Source organism: Lepus europaeus, chromosome 16 (assembly GCF_033115175.1).
Source record: "Lepus europaeus isolate LE1 chromosome 16, mLepTim1.pri, whole genome shotgun sequence".
Classification (NCBI taxonomy): domain Eukaryota; kingdom Metazoa; phylum Chordata; class Mammalia; order Lagomorpha; family Leporidae; genus Lepus; species Lepus europaeus.
In genome coordinates this window covers 88,398,014-88,424,171 of record NC_084842.1, presented here as the reverse complement: position 1 = coordinate 88,424,171, position 26,158 = coordinate 88,398,014, and the positions used below count along the sequence as shown (strand labels likewise).

The 26,158-nt window shown below is 68.0% G+C and overlaps 4 protein-coding genes across 6 annotated transcripts in view; 2 read left to right on the top strand and 2 right to left on the bottom strand.

Annotated features, from left to right (window-relative positions):
- The first annotated feature begins 12 nt into the window (after positions 1-12).
- On the top strand, positions 13-2,842 carry GRPEL1 (GrpE like 1, mitochondrial). The gene is made up of 4 exons (XM_062213496.1): positions 13-118; positions 347-491; positions 1,220-1,301; positions 2,108-2,842. The coding sequence occupies exons 1-4, from the start codon at positions 15-17 to the stop codon at positions 2,452-2,454; spliced, it is 678 nt and encodes a 225-aa protein (XP_062069480.1). The 5' UTR covers positions 13-14; the 3' UTR covers positions 2,455-2,842.
- Positions 2,843-3,375: 533 nt separating this feature from the next.
- Positions 3,376-12,910, bottom strand: TADA2B (transcriptional adaptor 2B). Of its 2 annotated transcripts, none has more exons than XM_062213495.1 (2): positions 12,820-12,910; positions 3,376-5,620 (listed from the first exon to the last, which is right to left on the bottom strand). In XM_062213495.1, the coding sequence occupies exons 1-2, from the start codon at positions 12,862-12,864 to the stop codon at positions 4,628-4,630; spliced, it is 1,038 nt and encodes a 345-aa protein (XP_062069479.1). In that variant the 5' UTR covers positions 12,865-12,910; the 3' UTR covers positions 3,376-4,627. The 2 variants fall into 2 exon arrangements, with proteins under 2 accessions (XP_062069479.1, XP_062069478.1); XM_062213494.1 differs by having other exon boundaries at positions 12,595-12,903.
- A 586-nt stretch (positions 12,911-13,496) lies between these two features.
- On the top strand, positions 13,497-15,576 carry CFAP184 (cilia and flagella associated protein 184). The gene is made up of 2 exons (XM_062213189.1): positions 13,497-13,835; positions 13,980-15,576. Exons 1-2 carry the CDS (start codon positions 13,497-13,499, stop codon positions 15,078-15,080), a joined length of 1,440 nt encoding a protein of 479 aa, XP_062069173.1. The 3' UTR covers positions 15,081-15,576.
- A 3,103-nt stretch (positions 15,577-18,679) lies between these two features.
- LOC133775271 (TBC1 domain family member 14) overlaps positions 18,680-26,158 on the bottom strand; it is a 213,171-nt gene continuing 205,692 nt past the window's right edge. For both annotated transcript variants that reach the window (XM_062213486.1, XM_062213490.1), the window contains 2 exons: positions 25,268-25,526; positions 18,680-20,841 (listed from right to left, as the gene is read on the bottom strand). In XM_062213486.1, the coding sequence (XP_062069470.1) occupies positions 20,776-20,841; positions 25,268-25,526 (325 nt within the window). In that variant the 3' untranslated portion in view covers positions 18,680-20,775. The remainder of the gene's footprint in view (positions 20,842-25,267; positions 25,527-26,158) is intronic.

Here is a 26,158-nt window from a genome sequence, read left to right as displayed (position 1 = left end):
CGAGGCCTACACGCATGCCCAGTGCCTGCGCAGTGACGGCACGGGCTGCGGCGGTCATGGCGGCCCGGTGTGTGAGCCTGGCGCGGCGCAGCCTCCCGGCTTTGGCGCTGTCTCTCAGGTAAGGGCGTCCGGCTTTCCTGGGCTGAGGGGGAGCTCCGGGTCGCGGCCTCCGACGGCGGCGCACGCGGCGAGTGCTCGGGGAGGCTGCCCCGGCCCGTGCGGCTCTGCCCCCGCGGGGTGCGCTCCCTCGCCCCGGGCCTGCGGAGCGCGCTGCCGCGGGCGTGGGCGCGGGGCCGGGCAGCCTCGTGGGCGCTCGACGGCGGCGCTCACGGGGCGGCCTCTGCAGGCCGGCGCCGCGGTCGCTGTGCACGGCGACGAAGCAGAACAGCGGCCCGAGCCTGGACGAGGAGGCCGGGCCGGCCGAGCCCAAGGCGGAGAGGAGCCTGGCGGAGGAGAAGCTGCGGCTGGAGGAGCAGCTGCGGGAGACCACGGTGAGGGCCGGGCGGTGCTGCTGCGGCCGGGAAACGCTGGTCGGGGCGTGGGGGCGTGTGTCCGGGGAGTCCGGCGTGGGGGGCGTCGGCGTGGGGGCGTGTGTCCGGGGAGCCGGCCGTGGGGCAGCGTGTCTCGGTCCCCGGGGAGCCGGCCGTGGGCAGCGTGTCTCGGTCCCCGGGGAGCCGGCCGTGGGCAGCGTGTCTCGGTCCCCGGGAGCCGGCCGTGGGGCAGCGTGTCTCGGTCCCCGGGGAGCCGGCCGTGGGCAGCGTGTCTCGGTCCCCGGGGAGCCGGCCGTGGGCAGCGTGTCTGGGTCCCCTGTGAAGCGGCCGTCGCGCTGGTGGGGCAGGCTCCTCCTGCCCGTGGCCTCTGTGCTCACCGCGCCCCACCGCAGAGGGCGGGGACCCGGCCCCCCAGCAGCCTCGGCGCCCCACGGGCGATGCAGCGGCTTCCAGACGGGCGGGGCGGGCCAACGCCGGGTCTCTGATGCCACCGCGGCCGCGCGTGGGCACCGCGCGCCCCAGGCTTCCTCCAGGGTGAGAAGGCCGCCCCGCGGGGTTTGGCACCGCCTTCAGTCGGGCAGGCACGGGAAAGCGGCCTTGCTCGTCCCGGCCGGCCCGGGGCGTCAGCGCCCTCGCGGGGTCCTGCCCGCCTCCTCTTCCCCCTGGTGCCGTCCGAGGCGCCAAAGGGACCACAGCCGTCTCAGCCGCTGTCTGCCTTTGCTTGAAAGGAAAAATACAAACGAGCCCTGGCCGACACCGAGAACCTGCGGCAGAGGAGCCAGAAGCTGGTGGAGGAGGCGAAGCTCTACGGTACCGGGCCGGGGCGGGGAGGGGGCGCGGCCTCGGGGGGTCCCCGCAGGCCCCCAGCGCTGTCTGTCTGCACTGACCTGGGCGCCGTGGTCACTACCCCGCCTCACGGTTGAGATCGGTGAGGCCTGACGCCTGGGCACGCACCGCGGGGCTGGCGGGGAGGCCAGTGTGGGCGGCCCTGGGCCGCGAGGCTGCGGCGGGTGCCCGGACCCTGTGGGACCCGGTGGGACCCGGCGGGACCCGGCTGGCTCTCCCGCCTGTCCCGGGTGGGGCCCCGGGGCTCAGAAGGGGGAGCGAAGGATCCAGGTCTCCTCCACAGCCTCGGCCGGCGGCCGGGTGCCGGCCTCTCCGTGCCGGCCGTCAGATGCCCCCGCTGACCTGAGACTGAGACCCCGGAGCCAGGGCCAGCGAGTGCTCGGCCCCCTGGTTCCCAGGGAGGTCCCCGCGCAGGGCCCCTCTCCCGCCTGGGGGTTATTGAAGCTAACTTTCCTTTGCTGGGCCCCCCCGTCCCCCGTGTCAGGGGGCAGTGCTGTGTCCCCCCCGCCCTCCCCCCCCCGTGTCAGGGGGCAGTGCTGTGTCCCCCCCGCCCTCCCCCCCCCGTGTCAGGGGGCAGTGCTGTGTCCTCCCCCCCCCCCCCCCGTCCCCCGTGTCAGGGGGCAGTGCTGTGTCCTCCCGCCCCCGCCCCCCGTCCCCCGTGTCAGGGGGCAGTGCTGTGTCCTCCCGCCCCCGGTGTCAGGGAGCCGGCTGGGCCCCGTGGTGTGTCGCAGTCCTCCCGCGAGCTCAGCCGCGCGTCTCGTCTCGCGCAGGCATCCAGGGCTTCTGCAAGGACCTGCTGGAGGTGGCGGACGTGCTGGAGAGGGCCACGCAGAGCGTCCCGCGGGAGGAGGTGCGCGACGACAACCCGCACCTCAAGAGCCTGTACGAAGGGCTGCTGCTGACGGAGGCCCAGATGCAGAAGGTGTTCGCCAAGCACGGGCTGCTCCGGCTCGACCCCGTGGGCGCCAGGTTCGACCCCTACGAGCACGAGGCGCTGTTCCACGCGCCCGTGGAGGGCAAGGAGGCGGGCACCGTGGCGCTGGTCAGCAAGGTGGGCTACAAGCTGCACGGGCGCACGCTGCGGCCCGCGCTCGTGGGCGTGGTGAAGGAGGCGTAGCCCTGGGGCTGCCGCCCTCCCCCGGACCCTGCTGGGACAGGTGACGCGGGCGCCGGGGCCGCGGAGGGCGGACGGGACCCCTGGCCTGGCGCGAGTCACCCTGTCTCTGCCCAAACACAATAAAAGCTGTGGCTCGGGTCCCCGGACGCGTCGTCCGCAGTGTGTGCGCCTCCCGCGCATGCGCCCAGCGCGGGAACGGCCGGAGCCGAAGCGTGTTTTCTGCTGAGTCCGGGCGGCCGCCCTGGAGCGACAACACCTGGGCCTCACTCACCGGAACCAGAAGCGCTTCCGGCGCTGCCCAGCGACCTGCACGGCGGCGGACTTCCGGGGCGCGAGGGCTGCCGCCCACCCTTCTGTGTGAGAGCATTAAAGCCCGAATTCCTGTTTATCTTCCTTCTCTGTGATGCCGCTTCCGTCCTGGGGGGGAGGTCCCCGGGCCGGGACCCGTGCCCACTCACCCAGGTCTTCAAAAGGCCTGCAGTGACGCTGCCTGTGCGTGGCCGGTGAGTGGGCGAGGGCGCAGGCGCGGTCCCACCCTCTGTGACCCCGCCAGGACGGGGAGTCAGTAGTGCCGGCTGTGCCTGCACGGCCACGCACCCTGTCCGGCCCGGGCCGGTCACGGGGAGGCTTCCCCGAGCACGGGCGGGCCGTCCCGTCAGCGCACAGCCGGCCCACTCTGTTGGAGAGACACTGGACAGAGCGGCCTTCTCCGGCACGGCTCGCGGACGGCAGCGGGCAGTGCCCTGGGCGCGCGTGGCCGCTGTGCAAGGTGGGAGCCGGCGCACGGGGCTTGAGCGGTCCTGACATCCACCCGGCAGGTCCTGCGAGTCTGAGTCGCCCCAGTCACGAGCTGCAGGTGGACAGCCGTGCGGCCGGGACGGGGGCCCCGAGGGGCGGGTGGCGAGAAGCACGCGCGCACAGTGTTCTCAACTCCTTTAATGTGGAAAAGGGGGTAAAAACGCTCGGCAGAGTGCGCCCTGCGGGCCACGCGGGCCACGGCAGGCGGCTGCAGTCACTTCTCTCCCGGGCTGCCTTCTGGAAGGCTCTCCAGGGGCGCGGCGCCATGGGTCACGAAATTAGGTAGAAAAACGCCCAGGGCGACTCTGGCGGACAGCTGCGGGGCGGAGGAGCAGCCGGTCCTAAGCTTAGGTCGCCCCTGGAACGCGTTAATATTCAACATAAATTAACGATACATTCATCGTGGTGGCTGAACAGTCAGGCCTAGGGAAACTTCCTACCACGGCGCCAGCGCAGCAGCCGGCTGAGGACCCCACACCTCTACGGGCCTGCTCCCATCGCGGCCCCTGCGCGGCCACGCAGGATGGCTGGGGCCCGGGGCTCTGCCGCACGCAGGCCCGGTCTGAAATGCTTCTTTAATGCTGAGGTCCTACCCTGGGGGACAGGATGTGAGAAGGGAAAGGCACCGTAATCAAGTCGTCCTTGGAAGGGGGCGTTCTGGCTCCCCCGTAGCTTGGTCATCCAGCGCGGCGCGAAGGCGAGGCCACTGCCCGTCCTCGAGGGCCCAGGAGACAGCAGCAGGCGGGGGAAGCAGCGTGCAGGCCGGGGAGCACGGCCCAGCGTGGCGGCCACGCAGATGTCCACTGGCCAGGCCGGCGTCCTAAGCGAAAAGGGAACTTGGAACTGATGAAAATCCTGAGGAAGCCAATGCCAGAACCTAGAACTCAGCCTCGAACCTGGGAGGTCGTGTTCTTCCGCACTGCACACACCCCTGGGGGGACCGGCGGACCAGCGGAGGGGCTCTGGGGGCCCACGGGCGCGTGCCCCTCCTCTGTGCCTTGTGTGGGGATGAGGCCGCACAGGGGACGGCCGGCCGGCGGTCAGGTGAAAGCCCGTGCGGTCGCCGTGCCCAGCAGGTGCCTAAGGAAGCGCCATCCCGCCTTCGCCCGCGGCCTCCTGTAAAGTGCTCGTGCCCGGTGCCGCGCCTGGGCAGCCGCGGCTCCGCACAGCTCGGTGGCACCAGGGGAGCTGCCGGCTCCTGTGCCCGCGGCACGACAGTCTGTACCTAAAAGGAAGAACACACAAAACGAAAGGCCATTCCGCAACCGTGAAACATTCCCCGCACGGGTCACGCCGGGAGGGGGCGGCGCGGCGGCGTCCCTGGAGATCCAGCCGGGGGTCGCGGGGGGGGGGGGGGGCCGGGGCGGCGCGGGGCTCAGGCGGCGTCCCGGGAGATCCAGCCGCTCTCGGTGAGGAAGGCGAGGATGCGCTTCTTGAGCACCTTGTCCAGGTAGCTGGGCAGGCGGCTCTTGGAGGGCACGCCCTGGCGCTTCTGCAGGTGCTCCTTGATGATGATGGTCTTGACCGTCACGTAGCGCGCCGGGCTCAGGCCCAGGGAGCTGCACAGCAGCTTCTCGCGGTCGGACAGCAGCTCGAAGCCCGGCAGGTGCTCGATGGCGGCGAACTCGCCGTCCCTGCCGTCCTCCCTGGCGCGCCGGGAGCCGGCCAGGCCGCGGTTCTCCTTGCGCTTCTCGCGCTTGTGCCGCGCCGCCTCGTACTCGGCCGACTCCTCCATCTTGGTGATGCCATTGCGCCGGTAGCGCTGCAGCTCGCGGATCTTGGCGCGCAGCAGCTTCTCCTTGTGCATGCTCTCGAACAGGTCGTCCAGGTCCTTGCAGGACATGAACTGGTAGAGCGGCCGCAGCTTCAGCCGCAGCTCCTTCTCCTCCTTGGGGATCTTGCGCTTCAGGGCCTTCTCCTTCTCCTTCTTGTCCCGGCCCAGGAAGGCGGGCACCAGGTTGTAGTCGCGCGCGATGTTCTTGCGGCGCTGGCGCTCGCGCAGCTTGCGCACGTACATGTCCACGTGGGCGCGCTTCAGCTCGATCTCCACGTCGTCGTCGTCGTAGTTGACCGAGAGCCCGCTGATGAGCGCCTCGGCGTCCTGGTCGTACTCGATCTCGTAGTCGTCACGCAGCGGCATGTAGCCCAGCTGCTGCTGCTCGGCCACCGAGATGTCGAGCGGCGGCAGCGGCGTGGTGAGGCTGGGCGACAGCGGCCCCCCGCTGGGGCACGTGTGGTCCGTCACGCGGTTGGGGATGGTGTCGGGGATGCAGGCCTTGCCCAGGTTCCCGTGGATGTACATGCTCACATAATGCTCCATCACCTCCTGCGGCGTCCGGGACGCGCCCACGTGAGCCGCCATGTCCTCCTGCAAGGACACGGGTTGGACGTCAGCCCCTGCCCACCCGCCTGGCGTGGAACCCGCGCTGTCTCCGAGGCCGGGGAAGTGAAGGTGCAAACTCGCCCACGGCCACGGGTGAGCAGCGCCGGGGCCGCGGCTGTGCTCTGGGGACGGCAGAGCCCCTGGAGCTGGCCGCCCGGGGCACAGGGCAGGGAGAGGTGACCGCTCCCGCCCAGAGGGGGGTGCAGGGCCGCGGCTGTGCTCTGGGGACGGCAGAGCCCCCTGGAGCTGGCCGCCCGGGGCACAGGGCAGGGAGAGGTGACCGCTCCCGCTCAGAGGGGGGTCACCTGGCAGGGCCACGGCTGTGCTCTGGGGACGGCAGAGCCCCTGGAGCTGGCCGCCCGGGGCACAGGGCAGGGAGAGGTGACCGCTCCCGCCCAGAGGGGGGTGCAGGGCCGCGGCTGTGCTCTGGGGACGGCAGAGCCCCCTGGAGCTGGCCGCCCGGGGCACAGGGCAGGGAGAGGTGACCGCTCCTGCCCAGAGGGGGGTCACCTGGCAGGGCCACGGCTGTGCTCTGGGGACGGCAGAGCCCCTGGAGCTGGCCGCCCGAGGCACAGGGCAGGGAGAGGTGACCGCTCCCGCCCAGAGGGGGGTCACCTGGCAGGGCCACGGCTGTGCTCTGGGGACGGCAGAGCCCCTGGAGCTGGCCGCCCGAGGCACAGGCAGGGAGAGGTGACCGCTCCCGCTCAGAGGGGGGTGCAGGGCCGCGGCTGTGCTCTGGGGACGGCAGAGCCCCTGGAGCTGGCCGCCCGGGGCACAGGCAGGGCCACAGCTGTGCCCGGCGGGGAGGCTGGTGGGAACCTGCCGCGGCCGAGAAGGGAGCCGGTGACAGCGGCTCCTCGAGGAGGAAACTGTCCAACCCTCAATGTCTTCCTCCTGCCGAGAGGCCTCTTCCTCCTGCCAACCGCTGAAGCCACTTCACAGGCCCCGCCCAACACAAGTACCCCTCCCGCCGCCTGCCCCAGGCAAGGAAGCAGCCCGCCCACCCCGCAGCGTAACCCACCCACAGGCCCACGGCTCGGCCTCCCCGTGGACCACCCGCCAGGGCCGGGCGCCGGGCTCCGTGGTGCGGCTCCCCGCAGTGGGCTCAAGGCTGCAGCCCTGGCCCTGGGAGGGTCTCCTTGGAAACAGGGAGAGGAACACGGGGCCGGGACACAGCCGTCCTGGTGCCTATGGGAGTGGGGCGAGAGGGATGCCACACTGCTGCCTCGGAGCAGCGGGCAGGGACTGTCCACACAGCACGCCACCACGCTGTGTCCACACAGCACCTCACCACACTGTGACCGTCCACACAGCACGCACCACACTGTGTCCACACAGCACCTCACCACACTGTGACTGTCCACACAGCACCTCACCACACTGTGTCCACACAGCACCTCACCACAGTGACCGTCCACACAGCACCTCACCACACTGTGACCCAGACTGTCCACACAGCACGCCACCGCACTGTGACCATCCACACAGCCCTCGCCACACTGTGACCACCCACACAGCACGCCGCCACACTGTGACTGCCCACACAGCACACCACCACACCATTGACGACTGTCCACACAGTGACCCAGGCTGCCCACTGCACGCCGCTGGGCGCACAGCCCCACGCAGGGGTGCCCCATCAGGATCAGGGCAGGCCCTTGGTGGCCCACCCCAGCCATCTCTCATGGCTCTTGGGAGGGAAAGGGTCATGTTGGGTAGGGGCCCTGGGGGCCTCCGCCCCGGGCTCAGACGGTGCAATGGCTGCACCCCCACGGACCCACAGGCAGTCCCAGCACCCCTGGGATGGGCCCTGCAGGAGGCTCCCGCATGCGTGAGCTCAGAGGAGCCGTGCTCCCCAGGGAAACTCTCAGCCTCCCGCTGCCTCCTCTGTGAGCCCGGCCTCAGAGAGCTGCCGGGCAGCCACGGTAGGTTCCAGAAGGTGCCCTCTCCCCACCTGGTCCCGGCCCCCCCACTGGCTGTGTGCCAGACCAGTCCGCTGGCCTGTCGGCATTGTGCGCGTAAAAGCAGGACCCCCTCCCATGGGGATGGACGGCTGGAGGCGGCAGCGTGCGCACGGTCCCACAGCCAGGGAGCCCACAGCGCCCACGGCCGCGCTCCCCTACGGCTCCGTCACTGGCCACCCCCCCCGCCCTGCCGCAGCCCCCGTGCGGTGCGGTGCCAGGTCAAGACAGCACCCTCCGGGGGAACCCCACCAGGGCACGAGGCCAGTCGGCATCACGCCACCCCGGCAGCGGGGTCTGGAGCCCGTGGTCCCATGGAGGGGTGCGGCCATCGGCACAGCCTGGTGCTGGGGGGCCACACCCAGGCTGACCCTGACCTCGCCGTGTGGAAGGGGCGGTGGTGCACCTGGGGCCTCGCCCAGGCTTCACAGCCTCCTTCCTGCCTGGTCCCCCGCCTGCCGCCCGGGGCCCCCAGGCTTCACAGCCTCCTTCCTGCCTGGTCCCCCGCCTGCCGCCCGGGTTCCCCCAGGGCCCACTGCAGCCCTTCACTCAGCCAGCCCTGGGCTGCGGCGCAGGAGACAGGACGGGGCTCGTCCTGGCCCTCAGGCCCCTCACGGGGTGGGGGGACGAGCTCCAGCCCCCTTCACCGCAGTGACAAAGCCATGCGAGGCCCTCCATCCTCAGCGGGGCCCTGGGGACGCTCAGGTGGACACCTGGCCTGCGGTCAGGGTCATGTCCCGGCTCCAGCCCTGCTAACGCTTCCCGCGGGCGCACAGCTGGGCAGGGTGACGGGGCTCTCACAGGAGACCTGGGATCCCAGCCCCTCCAGCCAAGCCCCAGGGGTACGGGCACCTGGGGGCCGAGGCAGAGGAGGGGCGCTTTCTCTCAAAGTGAAGCCCTGGTCACGAGGTGGGAGGGAACCCTGGAAGGTGCCGGCGCGGTCCGGCCAGCACCGTCTCCTGGGAGCTCCTGGCACTGCCCTCTGCCCACTCACCAAACGTAGGCTCCCAGCCGCCCTTGCAGTCCCGCTGTCACCTCTGGTGACTAAGTCACTCCGAAGCCACCTCTGCTCCCACTCTGACCCAGCGGGCAAAGGCCACTGGCTGGCAGGCCAGCCCCTGTGCTCACACAGGGGCCCGCACACAGCTCTGCCCCGTGCTGGCCTCACCCTGTCCCTGCAGAGTGGCTGTGTGGCGTCCTTCCCAGGGGCACGGTGGCGCCTGGCACCCTGGCTCCTCGGCCACTGCTCCTGGCCTCGTTGGACGGACGCCCCGGGCGCCGGTCCCTCCTCCAAACTCCCTGGGAGAAGGCCCGGCCTGCGGGCCGCCCCACACCCCCAGGTGGCCGCCCACGTCCTCAGACGAAGCCCTCCAGCATCTGCCCCAGGAACACAGAGCGAAGCTGAGGTGTCGGCGTGTCCACGCGCAGCGGCCAGCACGGGGGAGGCCTGGGGGAGCCCTGGCCACCTCCACGGAACAGACACGGTGCGACTCCACTCGCGGGGCCCCCGACGAGGCCCGGCCACGGAGGCGGGCTTGCTCAAGTTCTGCGTGGATGCTGCTGATGGCTGCGCGTGACTTCTCAGTGCCCCCAAATGGTACGCTTTTACGTCAAATGGTAACTTTTACGTCATTCTACCACAATAAAAATGTTAGGAAAATAAAAGATAACGTCAGACTTTGAGACGTAGTCTCCCTTCTCTGCCGCACAGGCTCTCAAAGCGGGGTCCCTGACCCCCGCTCTGCATGCCCGGGGAGCCCCGCAGGCTCCGCACCCACACTCAGGCCTGCTGACGCACCCCTAAAGCAATCCTAAGAACTCCACTTCCTGGACACCTCCTGGGAAGTAGGCAGGGCCCCCTGCCATGGTCCCAGCTAGCCCGGGCCCTCCGAGCTCCAGAATCAGAATCCTTATACCCCCGCAGTGCACAGCAGTCCCTGGGGGCCCTGGGGTGAGCGACCCTGCCGGGCAGTCAGGCGGGGCCAGGCCAATGCCGGCTCTGCCCGTGCCCCTCTGCGCCCACACTGCCTCCCCGTGTGTGAGGTGGAGGCAGGGAGGGAGCACAAGGCAGCAGGCCCGGCTTCTGCCTCGTTTGCCTCACGCCAGGCTGGCGGAGCGTCCCCACCGGCCCGTGGAGGCCCCAGCTCCAGCAAGCTGGCCTCCCGCTGCGACAGCATACCACCTCCCTGTGGCCCGCCCGCGCCCACTCACCACCCGGCGCTGGCGAGGTCCAGCAGGGCCGCACTGCGGGGCTCGGCGCACAGAAGGCCCCGAGACAGCGCGGCCCCGGCTCCGGGCAGCCGCTGTCATCACGCGGGGAAAGCCCTCCTAGGATGAGCCTGGGCGCGCAGGCAATGCGCCGGGCTGGCCACATTGCAGACAACGCCACACGCTTGTCCCATTCCACTCAAAATCTGGACTCCCACAGCCCCTCAAAGCCCGGCCCCTCCTGCAGCCACCTCCGTGTGCCGACGGTTTGGCTGCCTTCAACCCGCCCCGCCTGCGATCCGGCAGGCTCTGGGCCCCTGACCCCCGACTCCCGCTGAGCGCCACCGAGGACCTGCTGCTGAAGTTCCGGGCCTGGCCTGGCGTGCTCCTCCCTCCACCTCCCCTGCCCTCTGCCCCTTGGGGCCAGAACTGAACGAGTCTCACCGTCCCTCGCCGCGCCGACGCGGCCCTGTCCTTGTCCAGTGTGTCAGCTCCCATGGCACCAGCCCAGGATCCGGCCACACCCCAGCCTCGACGGTCCTGAGTGCTGACCCCGGGCGGCAGGCCCAGGCTCGGGAACCCCACAGCCGCATCACCCGGACACAGCACCTAAGGAGCCCGGGACCGGAGGCCGGCACTGCGGTGCAGCGGAGCAAAGCTGCCGCCTGCGACGCCAGCTCTCCAGCACGGCCCTGGTTCAGTCCCGGCGGCTCCACTTCCCATCAGCTCCCTGCTGTGGCCTGGGAAAGCAGCGGAGGCCAGCGAGTGCCTGGGCCCCTGCAGCTACCTGGGAGACCCGGAAGCAGCTCCCGGCTTCGGCCTGACCCCGCCCTGGCCACTGCAGCCACTTGGGGAGTGAACCAGCAGACGGAGGACCCAACTCTGCCCTTCAAACACATAAAAGCAAAATCTTTAGAATGTTCCAAGATAGACATAATAAAAATTACCAAAAAATAGCTCAAAGATAAAATAGAATTAAAAATCACAAAAAAGAAGTTCAAAGAGAAATAAAGTTTAAAATTACACACAAAAAAAGCCACGGGATCCCAGACAGGAGCGGTCTCAGAGCTGTCCCCGCCCCTCGCGCAGACAGAACCACATGGCTCCAGCTGCAGACTGGAGGCCCAGAGGGGTAAGGCAGCTGGCCCGACAGCACAGCCAGAGGCCACAGAGCCGGGAGAGCGCGGACCAGCCGCACCGGCACCACCCGCGGCCTGGCCTGCCGGCTCCGCACCACGCGGGCCCTGGCAGCCGCGCCCCAGGGCCCTCCCTGGTCTCACCGCGGACGGCTCCCCAGGCGCCAGCCCAGGTTCCTCCAGACACACCACACAGGCTCGGCCTCCCCAGCCCTGTCCATGTCAGACCGGTTGGTCCAAAGGCCCAGCCCAGGGCTGCTGAAGCTCCACGAGGCCCACGGGGAACTCAGCCAACGAGCTCCAGAGACAGCCGTGCGGGTGGGCAGTGCACCGGGCACGCAGCAAGGGCAGGCCATCCGCGAAGCACGACCCGAGCACACGGGGGCCACCGTGGCCACGCGATGGGGCTCCCAGGGCAGGTGTGTGACACAGGCCGTCGGGGACCCCGCCAGGGGCTCGGGCAGAGCCGGGCGAGAGGTGGCCGTCAGCAGGGGCATCGGCAGGCTAGGGTCTGGACCTGTTCTGGAAAGGCGAGCCCAGGGTGGCTGTCCGTTCACGGTGGGGGTCCCGAGTGACGGGTGCTGTGAGTGACGAGCGGAGCCGTGAGTGATGGGTGGGAGCCATGAGAGATGGGTGGAGCTGTGACAGGTGGAGACGTGAGTGACAGGTGGGAGTCCTGAGTGATGGGTGCGAGTCCTGAGTGGGTGTTGTGAGTGACAGGTGGAGCTGTGACAGGTGGAGCCGTGAGTGATGGGTGTGAGTCCTGAGTGACAGGTGTATTCCTGAGGGATGGGTGCAGTCATGAGTGACAGGTGTATTCCTGAGGGATGGGTGCAGTCATGAGTGACAGGTGTATTCCTGAGGGATGGGTGCAGTCATGAGTGACAGGTGGGAGTCCCAAGAGACGGGTGAGAGTCCTGATGTCCTGATGGGCGTGTTGTGACAGGTGGAGTCGTGAGTGACAGGTGGAGTCCTGAGTGACAGGTGAGAGTCGTGAGTGACAGGTGGAGTCCTGACGGGCGTGTCGTGAGTGACGGGTGGGAGTCGTGAGTGACAGGTGGAGTCCTGAGTGACAGGTGAGAGCTGTGAGTGACGGGTGGAGTCGTGACAGGTGAGAGTCCTGATGGGCGTGTCCTGAGTGACAGGTGGGAGTCCTGACCGGCGTGTTGAGTGACAGGTGGAGTCCTAGGTGACAGGTGGAGTCCTGACGGGCGTGTCGTGAGTGATGGGTGGGAGTCGTGAGTGACAGGTGGAGTCCTGAGTGACAGGTGGGAGTCCTGAGTGACAGGTGAGAGTCCTGACGGGCGTGTCCTGAGTGACGGGTGGACTCCCGAGTGGCGGGGGTCGCTGGGACACGCGGGCGAGGCCGTAAGAAAGGCCTCAGGGCCGGCGTTTGTCGTGGGCACAGAGCAGAGCCCGGCGCGGGGCAGTGAGCCGGGGCTCGGGGGGAAAGGCCGGCCCAGCGCCCACCGTCAGCCGGAGGAGCCGGAGACCCCAGGGCTGCGCACAGAAAGCGCTCGGAGGGCAGCGGGGCGCGGCGGGGCCCCTTCCCGGCCCAGGCTCTGCCCGCCGGCCCGGCGCGGGCAGTCCGTCGCCGCCTCCCGAGCGCGGCAGCCCCGGGCCGGCCCCGCGCGCACCCGGGGCGGGGGCTCACCCAGTTTCCGAAGCCGAACTGCTCGATGGCGTCCAGCAGCAGCTGCTCCTCGCGGCTGGTCCAGCCGCCCTCGGCCTCCGGCCCCCAGAGCGTGAAGCGCCCGCCGTCCACCAGCTGGTAGCCGTGGAAGCGGCGGTGCTGGCCGATCTCGGCGCCGGCCGAGAAGCACTCGGGGCACAGCTCGATGTCCTGGCACTCGGTGCAGCGGAAGCGCAGCGGGCTCACCTCGGCCAGGCAGTACACGCAGTACTTCTTGCCCAGCTCCGCCATCTTCGCCCGCTCGCCGCCCGCCGCCGCCGCGCCGCCGGCCGTCAGCGCCGTGCCGCCCGCGGGGCCCGCCGCCCCGGCCGCGCGCAGGCCGCCGCCCGCCGCCGCCGCCGCCACCGCGGCCGCCGCCGCCCGGCCGCCGCCGCCGCCGCCAGCCCGCCGGGCCGCGGCCCGCCTCAGCTCGCAGGCGCCCCCGGCCCGGCCCGGCCGCCGCCGCCGCCGCCGCCACAGCCGTCGCCCCGCCGCACCGCGCAGGCGCCCCGCGCGGGGACCCGGCCCGCCGCTCTGCGCCTGCGCGCCGCGCGCGCCGGCCGCCGCCGGCCCCCGAGCCTGCGCGCCGCCCCGCCCCCGGCCTGGCGGGGAGGGAGGCGGGAGCGCCACGCCCCCCGCGGCGCCGGCCTACGCCCGCTGCCAGTCAGCTCCGTTCCTCTCCCGCTCGCGGCTCGCTATTGGCCAGCGCTTTCCGGGGGGCGGGGCGGAGGGGGCGGAGCGTCGAGCCGCCGTCGGGCCAATCGGCGGGCCCACCGCGCGCGCCCTCGGTTGCCCCTGGAAACCTAACAGCCGGCGGCCGAGGTCCGCTGCCCTGGCCGAGCCGGCCGGAGATGGACGAGCACACGGAGCACAGGCTCAGCACCATGGAGGAAAGCGGAGACGAGGCAAGCCTGGCCTGGCGCCCATCCGACACCGAGGCTCCGGGTGAACCTGCGGAGCAGGAGCCGGAGCCGGAGGAGGAGGGGGAGGGCGAAGGGGAGAAGGAGGAAGAGGAGGAGGAGGAGGACAAGGAGAAGGAGAAGGAGGCGGCAGAGGCCCCAGAGCGAGGCGCCCCCGCGGACGAGCAGGCCGAGGCCGCGGAAGGGCCGGAGGCCCCGGAGGCAGCGGGCGAGGAGGGGCCCCTGGAGCCGGGGAGGCTGTCCACGGTCGGGGCTGAGGAGCCGGCCAAGCGGGCATCGGAGGCCCGGCCCGAGGCGGCGGAGGCGGCGGAGGAGGAGGGAGAGGAGGAGGAGGAGGAGGAGGAGGAGGAGGCGGAGGCGGCGGCGGCGGCGGCGGCGGCGGCGGCGGCCCGGGCGGAGAGCAGGGCCCCGTCCCGCGCCTCCCCACGGGCGTCCGCCGCGAGCGAGGCTGCGCCCGGGCCGCCGGCCGAGGCGGCGATGGCGCGGGCGGGCGCCGACTACGAGGACCTGGAGTGGTCGGCCGAGGTGCAGCAGCAGCAGGAGCGCCAGCTGCGCAGCGAGCTCCTGGAGCAGTACCGCGCGCTGCTGGCCGAGCGCGGCCGCTACCAGCGCTACAACCTGTGCCTGCAGCACCGCATCGCCGAGGCGCTGCGCAGGAAGAAGGGGCTGGAGGCGGGCGAGGCGCCCGACAGGGCCGCGGAGGCCGAGGCGCCCGAGAAGGAGCGCGCGTACGTGCGGCACCTGGCCGCGCTGGAGGAGCTGCGGAAGCAGGAGGCCGACGACCTGGAGTGGTACCGCCAGGAGCTGGCGCAGCTGCAGCAGCAGGCCGGCGAGAAGCTGGCCAGGGCGGAGCGCGAGTGGCGCCGCTTCCAGGCGCTCAAGCGGCAGGTGGTGCTGCAGGCCATGGGCAGCGGGCGGCTGCGGGGCGGCCGCCAGGCGGCCGTGCGCGAGGTGGAGCAGCTGCAGGCGCTGGAGGAGAGGAAGGAGTGCGAGGTGCGCGCCGTGCGCCTGGAGAACGTGCAGCTGCGGCAGAGCCTGGCGCACTTCGAGACGCGCATGCGGGCGCAGGAGAGCCTGGCCGAGGGCCTGCTGCTCATCGACTTCGAGCAGCTCAAGATCGAGAACCAGACGTTCAGCGAGAAGGTGGAGGAGCGCAGCGAGGAGCTGCTGAGGCTGCAGGGCAAGGTGACCAGCCACGTGCAGGTCGTCACGCACGTGCGAGAGAAGCTGCACTTCGTGGACACGGAGAACGCCTGCAAGAAGGCGCAGCTGCTGGAGATCGAGGCCCAGGTGGCCCAGGGCAGGGACGTCCTGACCAAGACCAAGCAGGCCCGCGACAGCCTGCGCGTGGACAACGTCAAGCTGAGCCAGAGGTGCGGGCTGCTGGGCAAGGAGGCGCTGCTCCGCGACCTGGAGGAGAAGGCGGACAGGACGGCGGCGCTCACCCAGCGCCTGGAGGCCCTGCAGCGCCACCACGCCGGGCTCCTCTTGTCCTGCAAGGGCGTCAAGCAGAAGATCAGGGAGGCCAAGGCCTTCCTGCCGTCCTGACGCCCCCGCGCTGGTGCGTGTCCAGTCCCTGTTCAACTCCGGCGCCCGCCCGCGGCTGAACGACCCTGCGATTCCAACCGCGTGCGCCAGGGGGCGCCGTTCCCCTTCCACACGGAGGGCTGACGTCAAACCAGTGCCCCTGCCTTAGGCTGACGATTAAAAACCTCACCGTGGGTACCGAGCCGTGTGGTGTTGGTCACTGCTCCTACTCCACCAGGTGCAGGTGCCCCCAGGTAACTGGCACTCTCCTAACCCTTGAGCCAGGAGTCTCCCACGCAGGTGCAGGGGCCCAGGAACTTGGGCCATCTTCTACTGCTTTCCCAGGCCACAGCAGAGAGCTGGATCAGAAGTGGAGCAGCCGGGACTCGAACCAGCGCCCATATGGGACGCCAGCACTGCGGGCGGCAGCTTTACCCACTACACCACAGTGCCGGCTCCCCCAGCCAGCCCAGGCCCAGGGACTAACTTGGAGCTGGGTGCTGGGCTCCATTTCTTCATCTTGGGTAGAGCACTGAGGAGTGCAGATGAGCAGTAAGTGCAGGCTCTCCCTGCCGAGTGGGCCGTAGGATCCATTCTGGTGTCCGACATCCTCAAGAGAGGCAGAAGCCACATCTTGTTGAGAACGTCACCATTAAATAAACGGCTTTATGCTGTGAAAAACGATGGAGACGGGGCGAGAGAGAGAGCTGCTCACTCCCAGGATTCCCCCAAGAGCTGTGGCTGGGCCAGGCCAAGGCCAGGAGCCAGCACCGTGCCTCACCGGAGCCCGGAGCCCGGAGCCCGGGCCGAGCCTGCGGCCAGGCCCTGCGGTGCGGCCCGGGGCACCTGGGCCAACACCTGCCCCGGCTTCATCTGCTGACACGGCTCTGCAGCCAATGGGAGTCGGCTAGGATTCCTTCGGGCCCGCCCCGTTTCTCCAGCAGGGCACGCAGGGAGGAAACATAGGGGGCGGGCAGTGTATGCGGGAGACGGCAGTGCCAGGACTGCACCGCGCCCCTGGGCACAGCTCTCGCCTGCCTGGCTGGGCAGCCAGCACCGGGCACCTCGCCTCGTGGTGGTGTTCAAGACGTAGGTATTTATTTGTTTGGAAGGCAGAGTGCGAGAGAGAGAGGGAGGTACCATATGCTGGTTCACTCCCCAGACGGCCACAGACCAGCACGGGCCATGATGAACCAGGAGCCCAGCACTTCCTGAGTGTCCCCCACACGGTGGCAGGGGCCCCAGGGTCTGAGGCATCCCTCAGCTGGGAGCCTGATGGGACACGGGGCAGATGGGACGCGCCCCGCCCTGATCCGGGGCACAGGCGTGCCGGGCGGGGGCCCACCCATCGCGCCGCAGCGCCCTCAAAGCCCCAACGAGCTCCTGTGCAGAAACAACTCAGCGTGCAGGGGCAGGTCAGTATGGAAACCAGGCTTTGCCCCATCCCCAGGCTTCAGCTGACGCGTGTTTAAGGAGGGGGGGAACCGTGTGGTTTTCCAGTTTGGGAGTACAGCAGCTAACAGGGCTTTATCGAGGGCACGGGTCCGGCTGCTCGGCAGTGCTGTGTGTGTGTGTGTGTGTTTTAAGATTTATTTATTTATTTGGAAGTCAGAGTTAAAGAGAAAGAAGGAGAGAGAGGTCCTCCATCCGCTGGTTCACTCCCCAGATGGCCGCAATGGCTGGAGCAGAGCCGATCTGAAGCCAGGAGCCAGGAGCTTCTTCGGGGTCTCCCACGCGGGTGCAGGGGCCCAAGGACCTGGGCCATCTTCCACTGCTTTCCCAGGCCACAGCAGAGAGCTGGATGGGAAGTGGAGCAGCCGGGATTCGAACTGGCGCTCATATAGGACGCCGGCACTACGGGCTGCGGCTTTACCTGCTCCACCACAGCGCCAGCCCCGCTTTGGTTATTAACGATGTCCGTGGCCCTGCCTCTCACTTTAACCTTCACAAGCCGCTGCCCAGGTGCCGGCTGCCCTTCCTGACCTCGGGTTACAGCAAAGGAAAAGGCAGCTCGGAGGCCCTGAGGGCCCAGGTCGGAACCTCTGGCCAAACTCAACGTGCAACTCGGGTTTCCTTTCAGCTGGCGCGGCTGCCACCAGCAGCTCCAGGGCGGGGCCACGAGGTGACCTCAGTGCCACACTCCCAAGGTCACAACGTTCGGGGAAGGGCCGTGCCCCTCGCCCCACGGCCTGAGCATCCTTGCAAAGGGACGCAGGCCTTGTGTGTGTCTGGAGCAGCCCGGCTGCAGGAGCAGAGGGTGCTGTGCGCATCAGCACCCGGGCCTCCGGGAGGCACCGGGCAGGCAGGCAGCACCCAGGCCTCCAGGAGGCACCGGGCAGGCAGGCAGCACCCAGGCCTCCGGGAGGCTCCGGGCAGGCAGGCAGCACCCGGGCCTCCGGGAGGCACCGGGCAGAGCTCCCGGGCAGCACCCAGGCCTCCAGGAGGCACCGGGCAGAGCCCCTGGGCAGGCAGGCAAGGAAGGGCCTGAGGAACAGCTGCAAGGCTGATCCGCTGACTGCCCTGGGACCCCTCTCCCTCTAGGTCTCCGCTGAGCAGCGGCCCTGGGTTCTAGGCCTTGCCTTTGCTGGCCAGGCCTTCCCCCTCTGAGCTACCAGGGCAGGCTCCGTTCGCTGGCGGGGGCGGGAGGGGTGCCTAGAACCATCAACCTGAATTCTTGAGCCCAGAGCACCCTGGGAACAAGTTAACATGGTCTCATCCGTGTTTGCACACACAGGGCGCCTGTTCCGGCCCGGGGAGACCTCCCCCACGGCTAACGTCCCTCCCAGGCTGGGCTCAGCTCCGGCTGCTCCCCAGCAGGCGGGCTGCCTGCTGACCATGGGAGGCAACAGCATGAACAGGTGGACCCAGGCCTCCCCCAGACCCTGCGCTGGAAGCTGAGGTCAGAGCCAGAGACCAAAGCTCCAGAAGCCACAAAGCAGTGTCTGAGCAAGGGCTCGGGGGTTAGCAGGCCCAGGCCCAGGCCTGAAGGTCAGCCACCCGCTGCCGGCCACGGCAGCCTGAGCTAATGGCCTGAGACGGGGACCCTCGAACGATGGCCCACATAGCAGGCGCTGTGGCTGCTGCCACTGACGCGCCCACGCAGCAGAGGCCCCGTCACCTCCCACGCTGTTGCTGACCAGCCTCCTGGGGACTCCAGACCGCGGCATAACCACAGCATGCGGCACAGCCCCGCCCCAGTCCTTGGAAGCCCGGCAGACAACAGAGGGCACCCTGGGAGCTCTGTGCCAAAGCTCTCCCGGGGTCGGCTGGGTCCATGGCCACCACCGCACACGCGCTCACTCGCTCTGCCTGCTGCTCCCTGGCCTCCCGGACCACCCCCACCCCCAGGTCACCTCTGTGCAGTACTGCCCGGTCCCCCAGGGGGACCAATGTCGGAAACAGACCCCAGGATCTGCTTGACAGACTTCCGACGGGGACGGGTGCAGGCTCCGCGTGGGTGAGGGGGACAGGGCCGGGGAGAGGGGTGCGGCACGGCCGGGAAGGCGAACATCTCGAAGCCCCTGAAGCCACACGACGGCGGCACCGCAGGCCCCGGTCCGGAAGCAGCACCACACCTCCAGGTGAGAACGCAGCTCTGGACAGACCACAGGGAGCCCAGGTAACAATTTCACTGCCTTTTATTTAATAAAACCACGTATTTACAGTTCAAAAAGGCCTACTTTGATACACTTTACTAAATAAAATTAAAGGGTTAGCTGTACAGGCAATTGAAACATGATGAGCGCCGTGTTACCAGGCGTTCGCTCTCAGCCGACTGGAACAGTCAGAGTGCCCTGCCGGGAACCTGCTTCTGCGTCAGTCCGGGCGGCACTCGGAGAGGGGAGACGCAGCCCAGCCCAGCCCGGGGGTGCGGGGAGCGAGAGCAGGCGCAGACTCGCAGAGGGCACGGCGTGGCCGCGGCTCCAGTCCACGTCCGCAGTGAGGAGACGCCTTCCGAGGCTGTGGTGGGGACAGAGGGCCGGCCCCCCGCGGGCCCCGCCTCTCACGAGGGCGCCCCAGGCTCCAGACCTGCCTGTGACCCCTGGGCGGGGTCCCGTTGGCCATCGTAACCCAGGCGTGGTGCTGTCCAGGGACGTGCCACACACCACTGGGCAAGGGTGTGAGAGCGGGCTCGGGCCGAGTCTCCCGCGGCCCTCCGAGCAAGCCGCCCCGGGCCCTCGTCCCGCGGCGGGCGGGCGGGCTGCCGTGAGGGACATCTATGTACAGTAAGAAAATATACACATCTTTAAAGAACAGAACACCACGTCATCGACAAAAACAAGTACGTGTGCAAGGAATGGCTCCCACAGCCCGGCCGCCGTCAGGAGGGGCCGCTCTGCAGGCCGCCCAGCCCGCGGGGGACGGCACCTCGCCGGGGCGCCCTGGAGAAGTCCGAGCCCAACACCAGGGGCAAGCGGAGGCTCCGGGGAAAGGACCCGGAGCAGAGTGGGAATGCAGGGCGTGACGGCCTGCGGCCAGCAACCTGCAGGGGCCAGGAAGCCTTGCTGCCCATCAAACCCAGGCCCCGGTTAGGCTCCACCCACCCTGGCCCAAGCCCCCTTGCTGCGTGCTGCAGACTCCCAGTCAGTGCCAAGGACCCCCCACATCAGAAACGTGATGGACCGCGGTGGGGGGGGGGGGGGCAGCCCGGCTGAGCGGGGCCCCGGTGCCGGGAGCACTGAGCACTGGGCGCCCACGACTGCCCGCACACCTGGCCGCTGACACCCCAGGACCACCCGGTCGCCACAGATCCTAGCCTGTCCTTGGGACCACCCTCTGCGAATCAGGGTAACCAAACTCTGAGTACAGAGTTCGAATCAGGGAAAAGCTACAACAAAACCTCACCAACCGAGACACCAGCCAGGGGCTCAGGCCGCAGCGTCCACCTGCCCCTCTGCCCCCGTGGCAGTTCTAACGCCCGGGGCCTGCAGAGGGATCCCGGGCACCTGTCGAGCGGCAGAAGCACGGAGGGCACCGCAGGAGGGCGCGGGGCAGCCACCCCCACACAACTGTTCCCACGGGAAGCAGCAGGGCAGGAGGGGGCGGGCCTGGACCCTCTCCCTCCCCAGCCTCCTCTGGAGGGGGCTGCTTCTGCTCCGTGTCCCCCCAGCTCCACAGGGCAGTCTAGGGAGTGTGGGTTGCATCACCAGCCCCCCGGAACTGTGTCAAGGCAACGTGGTTAAAATGTCGACAGGAAGGTCAGGTTGGCTCCTAGGGGCCAGGAGCGCTCCGCAGTGACTAGCCCAGGAGAGCCCAGGTGCCCTCAACGCAGTCTTTGGTGGGTGGGCTTCCAGCTCTGGGAAGACAGGCCAGGAAGGACCTCAGAGTCCGTCACCTAAGAAGGCCAGCAGGAGCCAGGGGCGTCTCCGAGGTCCCCCGGCCGACATCCCCCAGCACCTGGGCTCAGAAAGACTGCAATGTACGTCCCAGGGCTGACATCAGAGCATCGCGATTTAATGAACGTCTCCTGGAATAAAGGAGAGGGAGTGGCCACTGCCCTGTCTCCGGCCCACGCGTCAGACGCGGAGGCTGGCCACGGTCAAGGCCAGCGCGTTGGTCCACTGCGCTGCTTAAGGCTAAGCCCGGCTTTACTTCTTTAACAGCTGTTTTGCTGTGGTTTTGTTTTTAAGGCCAACTCCAGCGTTAGGACCCCGTCTCGTCCGCCGCCGGTGTCCGCGGGATCCACGCAGGCGGCCCGGGCTCCACTGCGGCGGCCTCAGTGTCTGAGGGATGGGCTCCCCTTCTCCATCTCGCGGCTGTCTCTCTGCAGTGCGGTCAGCACCTGGGGGTCACACAGGACACGTCTGTGGTTAACCCGCAACACACACGACAGAGTCGCTGGTGGGCGCGGTGCAGGTGGCAGGTACCTCCCAGCCCGGCCCTCCACTGCCCACCGCCCCACCACCACCGCTTTCCCCCTCTGGGCCACGACCAGCCTTTGTAAGATTTATTTATTTGAGAGGCAGAGAGAGAGAGAGAGAAGGAGAGACAAAGAGAAAGAGAGAGGTCTTCCAACTGCTGGCTCACTCCCCAGATGACCCCAACGGCTGGGCTGGGCCAGGCTGAAGCCAGGAGCCAGGAGCTTCTTCCTGGTCTCCCACGTGGTGCAGGGGCCCAAGCACTTGGGCCATCCTCCACTGCTTTCCCAGGCCACAGCAGAGAGCTGGATCAGAAATGAGGCAGCCGGGACTCAAACTGGCACCCACATGGGATGCAGGCTCCACAGGCGGAGGCTTAGCCCACTCCGCCACAGCGCCGGACCCCGAGGGTGCTCTTCTAGTATCGAGATCCACCATGCTCTCAGGCAGACGCCCCTCACTGAAGACACCAGCCGGGAAACCAACGCCAAAGGTGGCGCCGGGCCATCTCCTCCACAGGCTGGCTGTACCCCACACAGGACTACCCAGGACACCATCCAGGCGCCAGCGCCTGTACCCACCCCTGCCCACACCTGCACCTGTACCCAGCCCTTCCCCTGCAGCCCCGCCCACACCTGGGCCTGTACCCACCCCTGCCCTTGCAGCCCCACCCACACCTGCGCCTGTACCCACCCCTGCCCCTGCAGCCCCGCCCATACCTGTGCCTGTACCCACCCCTGTCCCTGCAGCCCGGCCCTTCAGCTCCTCTAAGACATCAGCTCTGATGGTCCACCAAGGTGACGTCCCTCCTCTCTGCTCCCATAGTTTTTGGCTATCACTTTTATTAGAAAAAAAATTCCAGGGCCAGCACCATGGCATAGCTGGTTAAGCCACAGCCTGCAGCAGCAGCATCCCATATGGGTGCCGGTTCGAGTCCTGGCTGCTCCTCTTCCGATCCAGCTCCCTGCCAATGCACCTGGGAAAGCAGTAGAAGATGGCCCAAGGGTTTGGGCCCCTGCACTCACGTGGGAGACCTGGAAGAAGCTCCTGGCTCCTGACTTCGGCCTGGTCCAGTCCTGGCCGTTGCAGACACTTGGGGAGTGAGCCAGTGGATGGAGGACCTCTGTCTGTCTCTCCTCTCTAACTCTGCCTTTCAAATAAATAACATTTTTTTAAAACATTCCTTGGGGCCAGCGCTGTGGCTCAGCGGGTTAACACCCTGGCCTGAAGCACGGGCATCCCATGTGGGCGCCGGTTCGAGACCTGGCTGCTCCACTTTCCATCCAGCTCTCTGCTATGGCCTGGGAAAACGGTGGAGGATGGCCCAGGTCCTTGGGCCCCTGCACCCATGTGAGAGACCCGGAAGAAGCTCCTGGCTCCTGGCTTCGGATCGGCGCAGTTCCAGCCGTTGCGGCCAATTGGGGAGTGAACCAGCGGATGGAAGACCTCTCTCTCTCTCTCTCTCTCTCTCTCTCTCTCTCGCTCTCTCTCTGTGTAACTCTGACTGTTGAATAAATAAATAAGATTCCTTTAGTAAATAACATATTCCACTGCACTGGGAGGCTTAGCGACAGAACAGGCTCCATGCCAAGCTGCTCCCTCCCCGGCGCACCCTGTGGGGGGGGAGGGGCTGCCGGACCCCAGCAGTCTACGCAGCCATGGGGGTTCACGTCCAGACGAGCCTGACTTCAAACCAAGGGCTCCTGGGCGCCCAGTGCGTATCCGCCTGGGGCCAGCCAGCACGCTGCGAGGGGGGAGCCGAGGTCACCCGGGCTTTGGAGAGGGCGCAGGAAAGCTGTAACGAAAGCCCCACCCCCACCCCGTACGGACTTCACTGAACACATCTCCCGTGTCGAAGGACGCTCGCCTCCAGGAGGAAGGAGCACGGGCCAGCGTGCCCACGAGACCGACAGCCACGCAGGGCCTGGTGCCTGCCCCGCCACGACCCACGAACGGAAACCGTCCTCCTGGCCGACCCCCCGGCGCAGCTTACCCTCGTCCCCAACCACAGGAAGCAAAACACAGGCCCGGGTTCAACTCTCCCTCGTGTGTGTCTGAGAGGTAAACGACCATCTAGAAGCAGGGGGTGTGTGTGCGTGTGCGTGTGCGTGTGTGTGGTGTGTGAGGTGTGCGTGTGGTGTGTATGTGTGTGTATGTGTGTGTATGTGTGCGTGTGTGTATGTGTGCGTGTGTGTGTGTGTGTGAGTGGGCAGGGGCCGGCAGGAGGGCCTGGCCTTCCATGGTGTGGTGTGTGGTGTGTGTGGTGTGTGTGTGTGTGTGGTGTGGTGTGTGTGTGTGTGTGTGTGTGTGTGAGTGGGCAGAGGCCGGCAGGAGGGGCCCTGGCCTTCCATGGTGTGGTGTGTGTGTGTGTGAGTGGGCAGAGGCCGGCAGGAGGGGCCCTGGCCTTCCATGGTGTGGTGTGTGTGTGTGTGAGTGGGCAGAGGCCGGCAGGAGGGGCCCTGGCCTTCCATGGTGTGGTGTGTGTGTGTGTGAGTGGGCAGAGGCCGGCAGGAGGGGCCCTGGCCTTCCATGGTGTGGTGTGTGTGTGTGTGTGTGTGTGTGGTATGGTGTGGTGTGTATGTGTGGTGTGTGTGTGTGTGTGTGTGTGTGTGAGTGGGCAGAGGCCGGCAGGAGGGCCTGGCCTCCGTGGCTGCCCGCAGCAAACCTGCAGAAGCAGTGGGCAGAGGAGCCCCAAGCGCCCCGCTCAGGCCCAGCTCCCGACCCTGCCTGGCGCAGTGCGCTGCGGCCGCCACCTGGAGATTCTTAGGACTTCCCAGCAGGGGCCCGCGTCCGGCCGCACGTCCGCGTCTCTGAGGCAGAGAGGGGCTCTCCCTGCCCACCGGACCCCCGACGACGGCTGGCAGTGCTGCTCACGCTGGAGCAGACCACTGTGTCCAAACAGCTTATTCACACGTGACTCACGTGCACACAACTCACCACCGCAGCGCACCATTCGACGGCTTCGTCAGCCCTGCGGCTTTGCACTCTCTCCCTTACCCCAGCCAATCACAGCCTGCTTCCTCAAACCCCAGCCAATCACAGCCTGCTTCCTCAACCCCCAGCCAATCAGTCTGCTTCCTCAACCCCCAGCCAATCACAGCCTGCTTCCTCAACCCCCAGCCAATCACAGCCTGCTTCCTCAACCCCCCAGCCAATCACAGCCTGCTTCCTCAACCCCCAGCCAATCACAGCCTGCTTCCTCAACCCCCAGCCAATCACAGCCTGCTTCCTCAACCCCCAGCCAATCAGTCTGCTTCCTGTCTGCGGGTTCCACCAGGGACCGGCAGGTACACGCAGTCATTGCTGCCCGACCTCCGTGTCTGGCTTTTTCCACTTCGCAGGCCGCTGCACAAGGATCGGCGCCTTGTTCCTGCGAAGCCGGGCTTTTAGCAATTCAGAACCACAGCCGACCTGATCCTACGCACACAACCTGGAGAACGTTCAGGGCCGCCCGAGGTCACACCCCAAAGCCCCCAGGAAGGAGGGGCCCCTCTGGCTGAGGATCCGCACTCTGCGGGGGTGACTTTGCAGGACGCCACGCTGTGGCACGTCAATCTCAATAAAGCTGCCATGGAAACAGACTGGCTGCTAACCGCGACCAGAGAGAGACAGCCTGACCACCCGGGAGGCCGCCCGGCCGAGCACGGAGGACAGCCAACGGCCAGCTCCCTCCCCAGGGGAGAGCCCAGACCGTGGCACACACAGCACACACACACGCAGGGGGCCGAGGCGGAACGCACGGGCAAATCTGCCACCGAGACTTGACGGCTCTCTCAGCCACTCACAGTGCTCGAGTCAGAGCAGCCACACAGCCACGGAGGACACGGGAAGCCACGGGGAACCAGAACGGATACGTGGTGACAGAATGGACCAGTGGCTGGTGAGCGGGGACAGCGCTGTAGCTCTGGCGAAGACCCCTCAAGGGGTAAGCAGCTGCCACTGACAACACCCGGCCGGGCCACTTCCCATACTCCTGGAGGGGCAGGTGGGGGAAAGCCAACGCACGCCGGCCACGCGGCCACAGCCACTGGGGCCCAGTACCTGCAGACTCGGGCACATGGAGGTCAGAGCCCTCCCGACAGGAACCCCTGGAGCCAGATAACACCGGTCAGTCCCGCTGGGGACGAGACCAGGAGGGACGTCGAGGAGAGCGGCAGGACCCAGCAGCACCAAGGCTGGAGGCGCTGCCGCGGCCCCACAAACCAAGGAAGAGGTGAGGGACCTGTGGCCTCCGCGGGTCACTGCCCCCTCCCTGGCCCTTCCCTGTGACACACAGGACGAGGACAATCGCAGCCACTTGGCCAGGACGCAGAGCCCCGAGCAGGGGACGAGGCCGCATGGGCCGCGTACCTGAGCCCACTTCTTGTTCCGACTCTGCATCTGGACGGTGGCGACGGAGGCGAACAGCTCCTCGGCGGGCAGGTCCTCGGGCAGCCGGGTCAGGAACTGGGCCATGTGGATGAAGTCCATCTTGGTCAGGACGTCCTGGAACAGCCTGAGCACGCCCAGCGCCGTGCGGAAGAGGAACTCCTCCCCGTCCCGGCAGAACACGTCCCAGACGCGGCAGGCCAGGTCCAGCGGCAGAGACTTGCTGTACAAGGTGAAGATCCTGAAAGAGACACGGGGCCGCTCAGGGCCGGCCGGTTCCGGGGCAGGCGGATCCCGGCGCGAGGCTGCCGCGGCCCTGGGGCCAGACCCGGGGAGGGGCTCGGCCCGCACTCACTCCCAGCACTTCTGGAAGGCAGACTTCCCGGCAAGCACACGGAGCCTCAGCTGCCACCCAAGGTCTCGGTTACGGCTCCGAGGACTCCCGCTCCCGAGCACGCGTCAGGCAGCTACTATGGGCCTACGCTGTGGCGGGTACGGGACTCGAAGGTTCGAGAGACAGCAACCCGAATTCACAGAGCTCACAGGCTGGTGGGGGTAGACACAGTTCTTATTTTATTTTAAAGACTTACTTCTCTTACTGATTTGCAAGGCAGAGAGAAGGAAGGAGAGAGATTTTTCCGCCCTCCGTTCACTGGGGCTGGGCCTGGCACCAGGAGCTCCATCCAGGGCCTCCAGGACCTGGTTATTATCCGTTTACTCCCCAGGTACACAGCAGGAAGTCGGATCAGAGGCAGGGACTTGAACCCAGGCATACCAAGCAGCAGCTCACCCTGCTGTCCGACACGTGTCCCGGGGTCCATGTGTGCACATTATGATCCGTGTTCTTCCCAAGGGGTCAGCAAAGGCACAAGG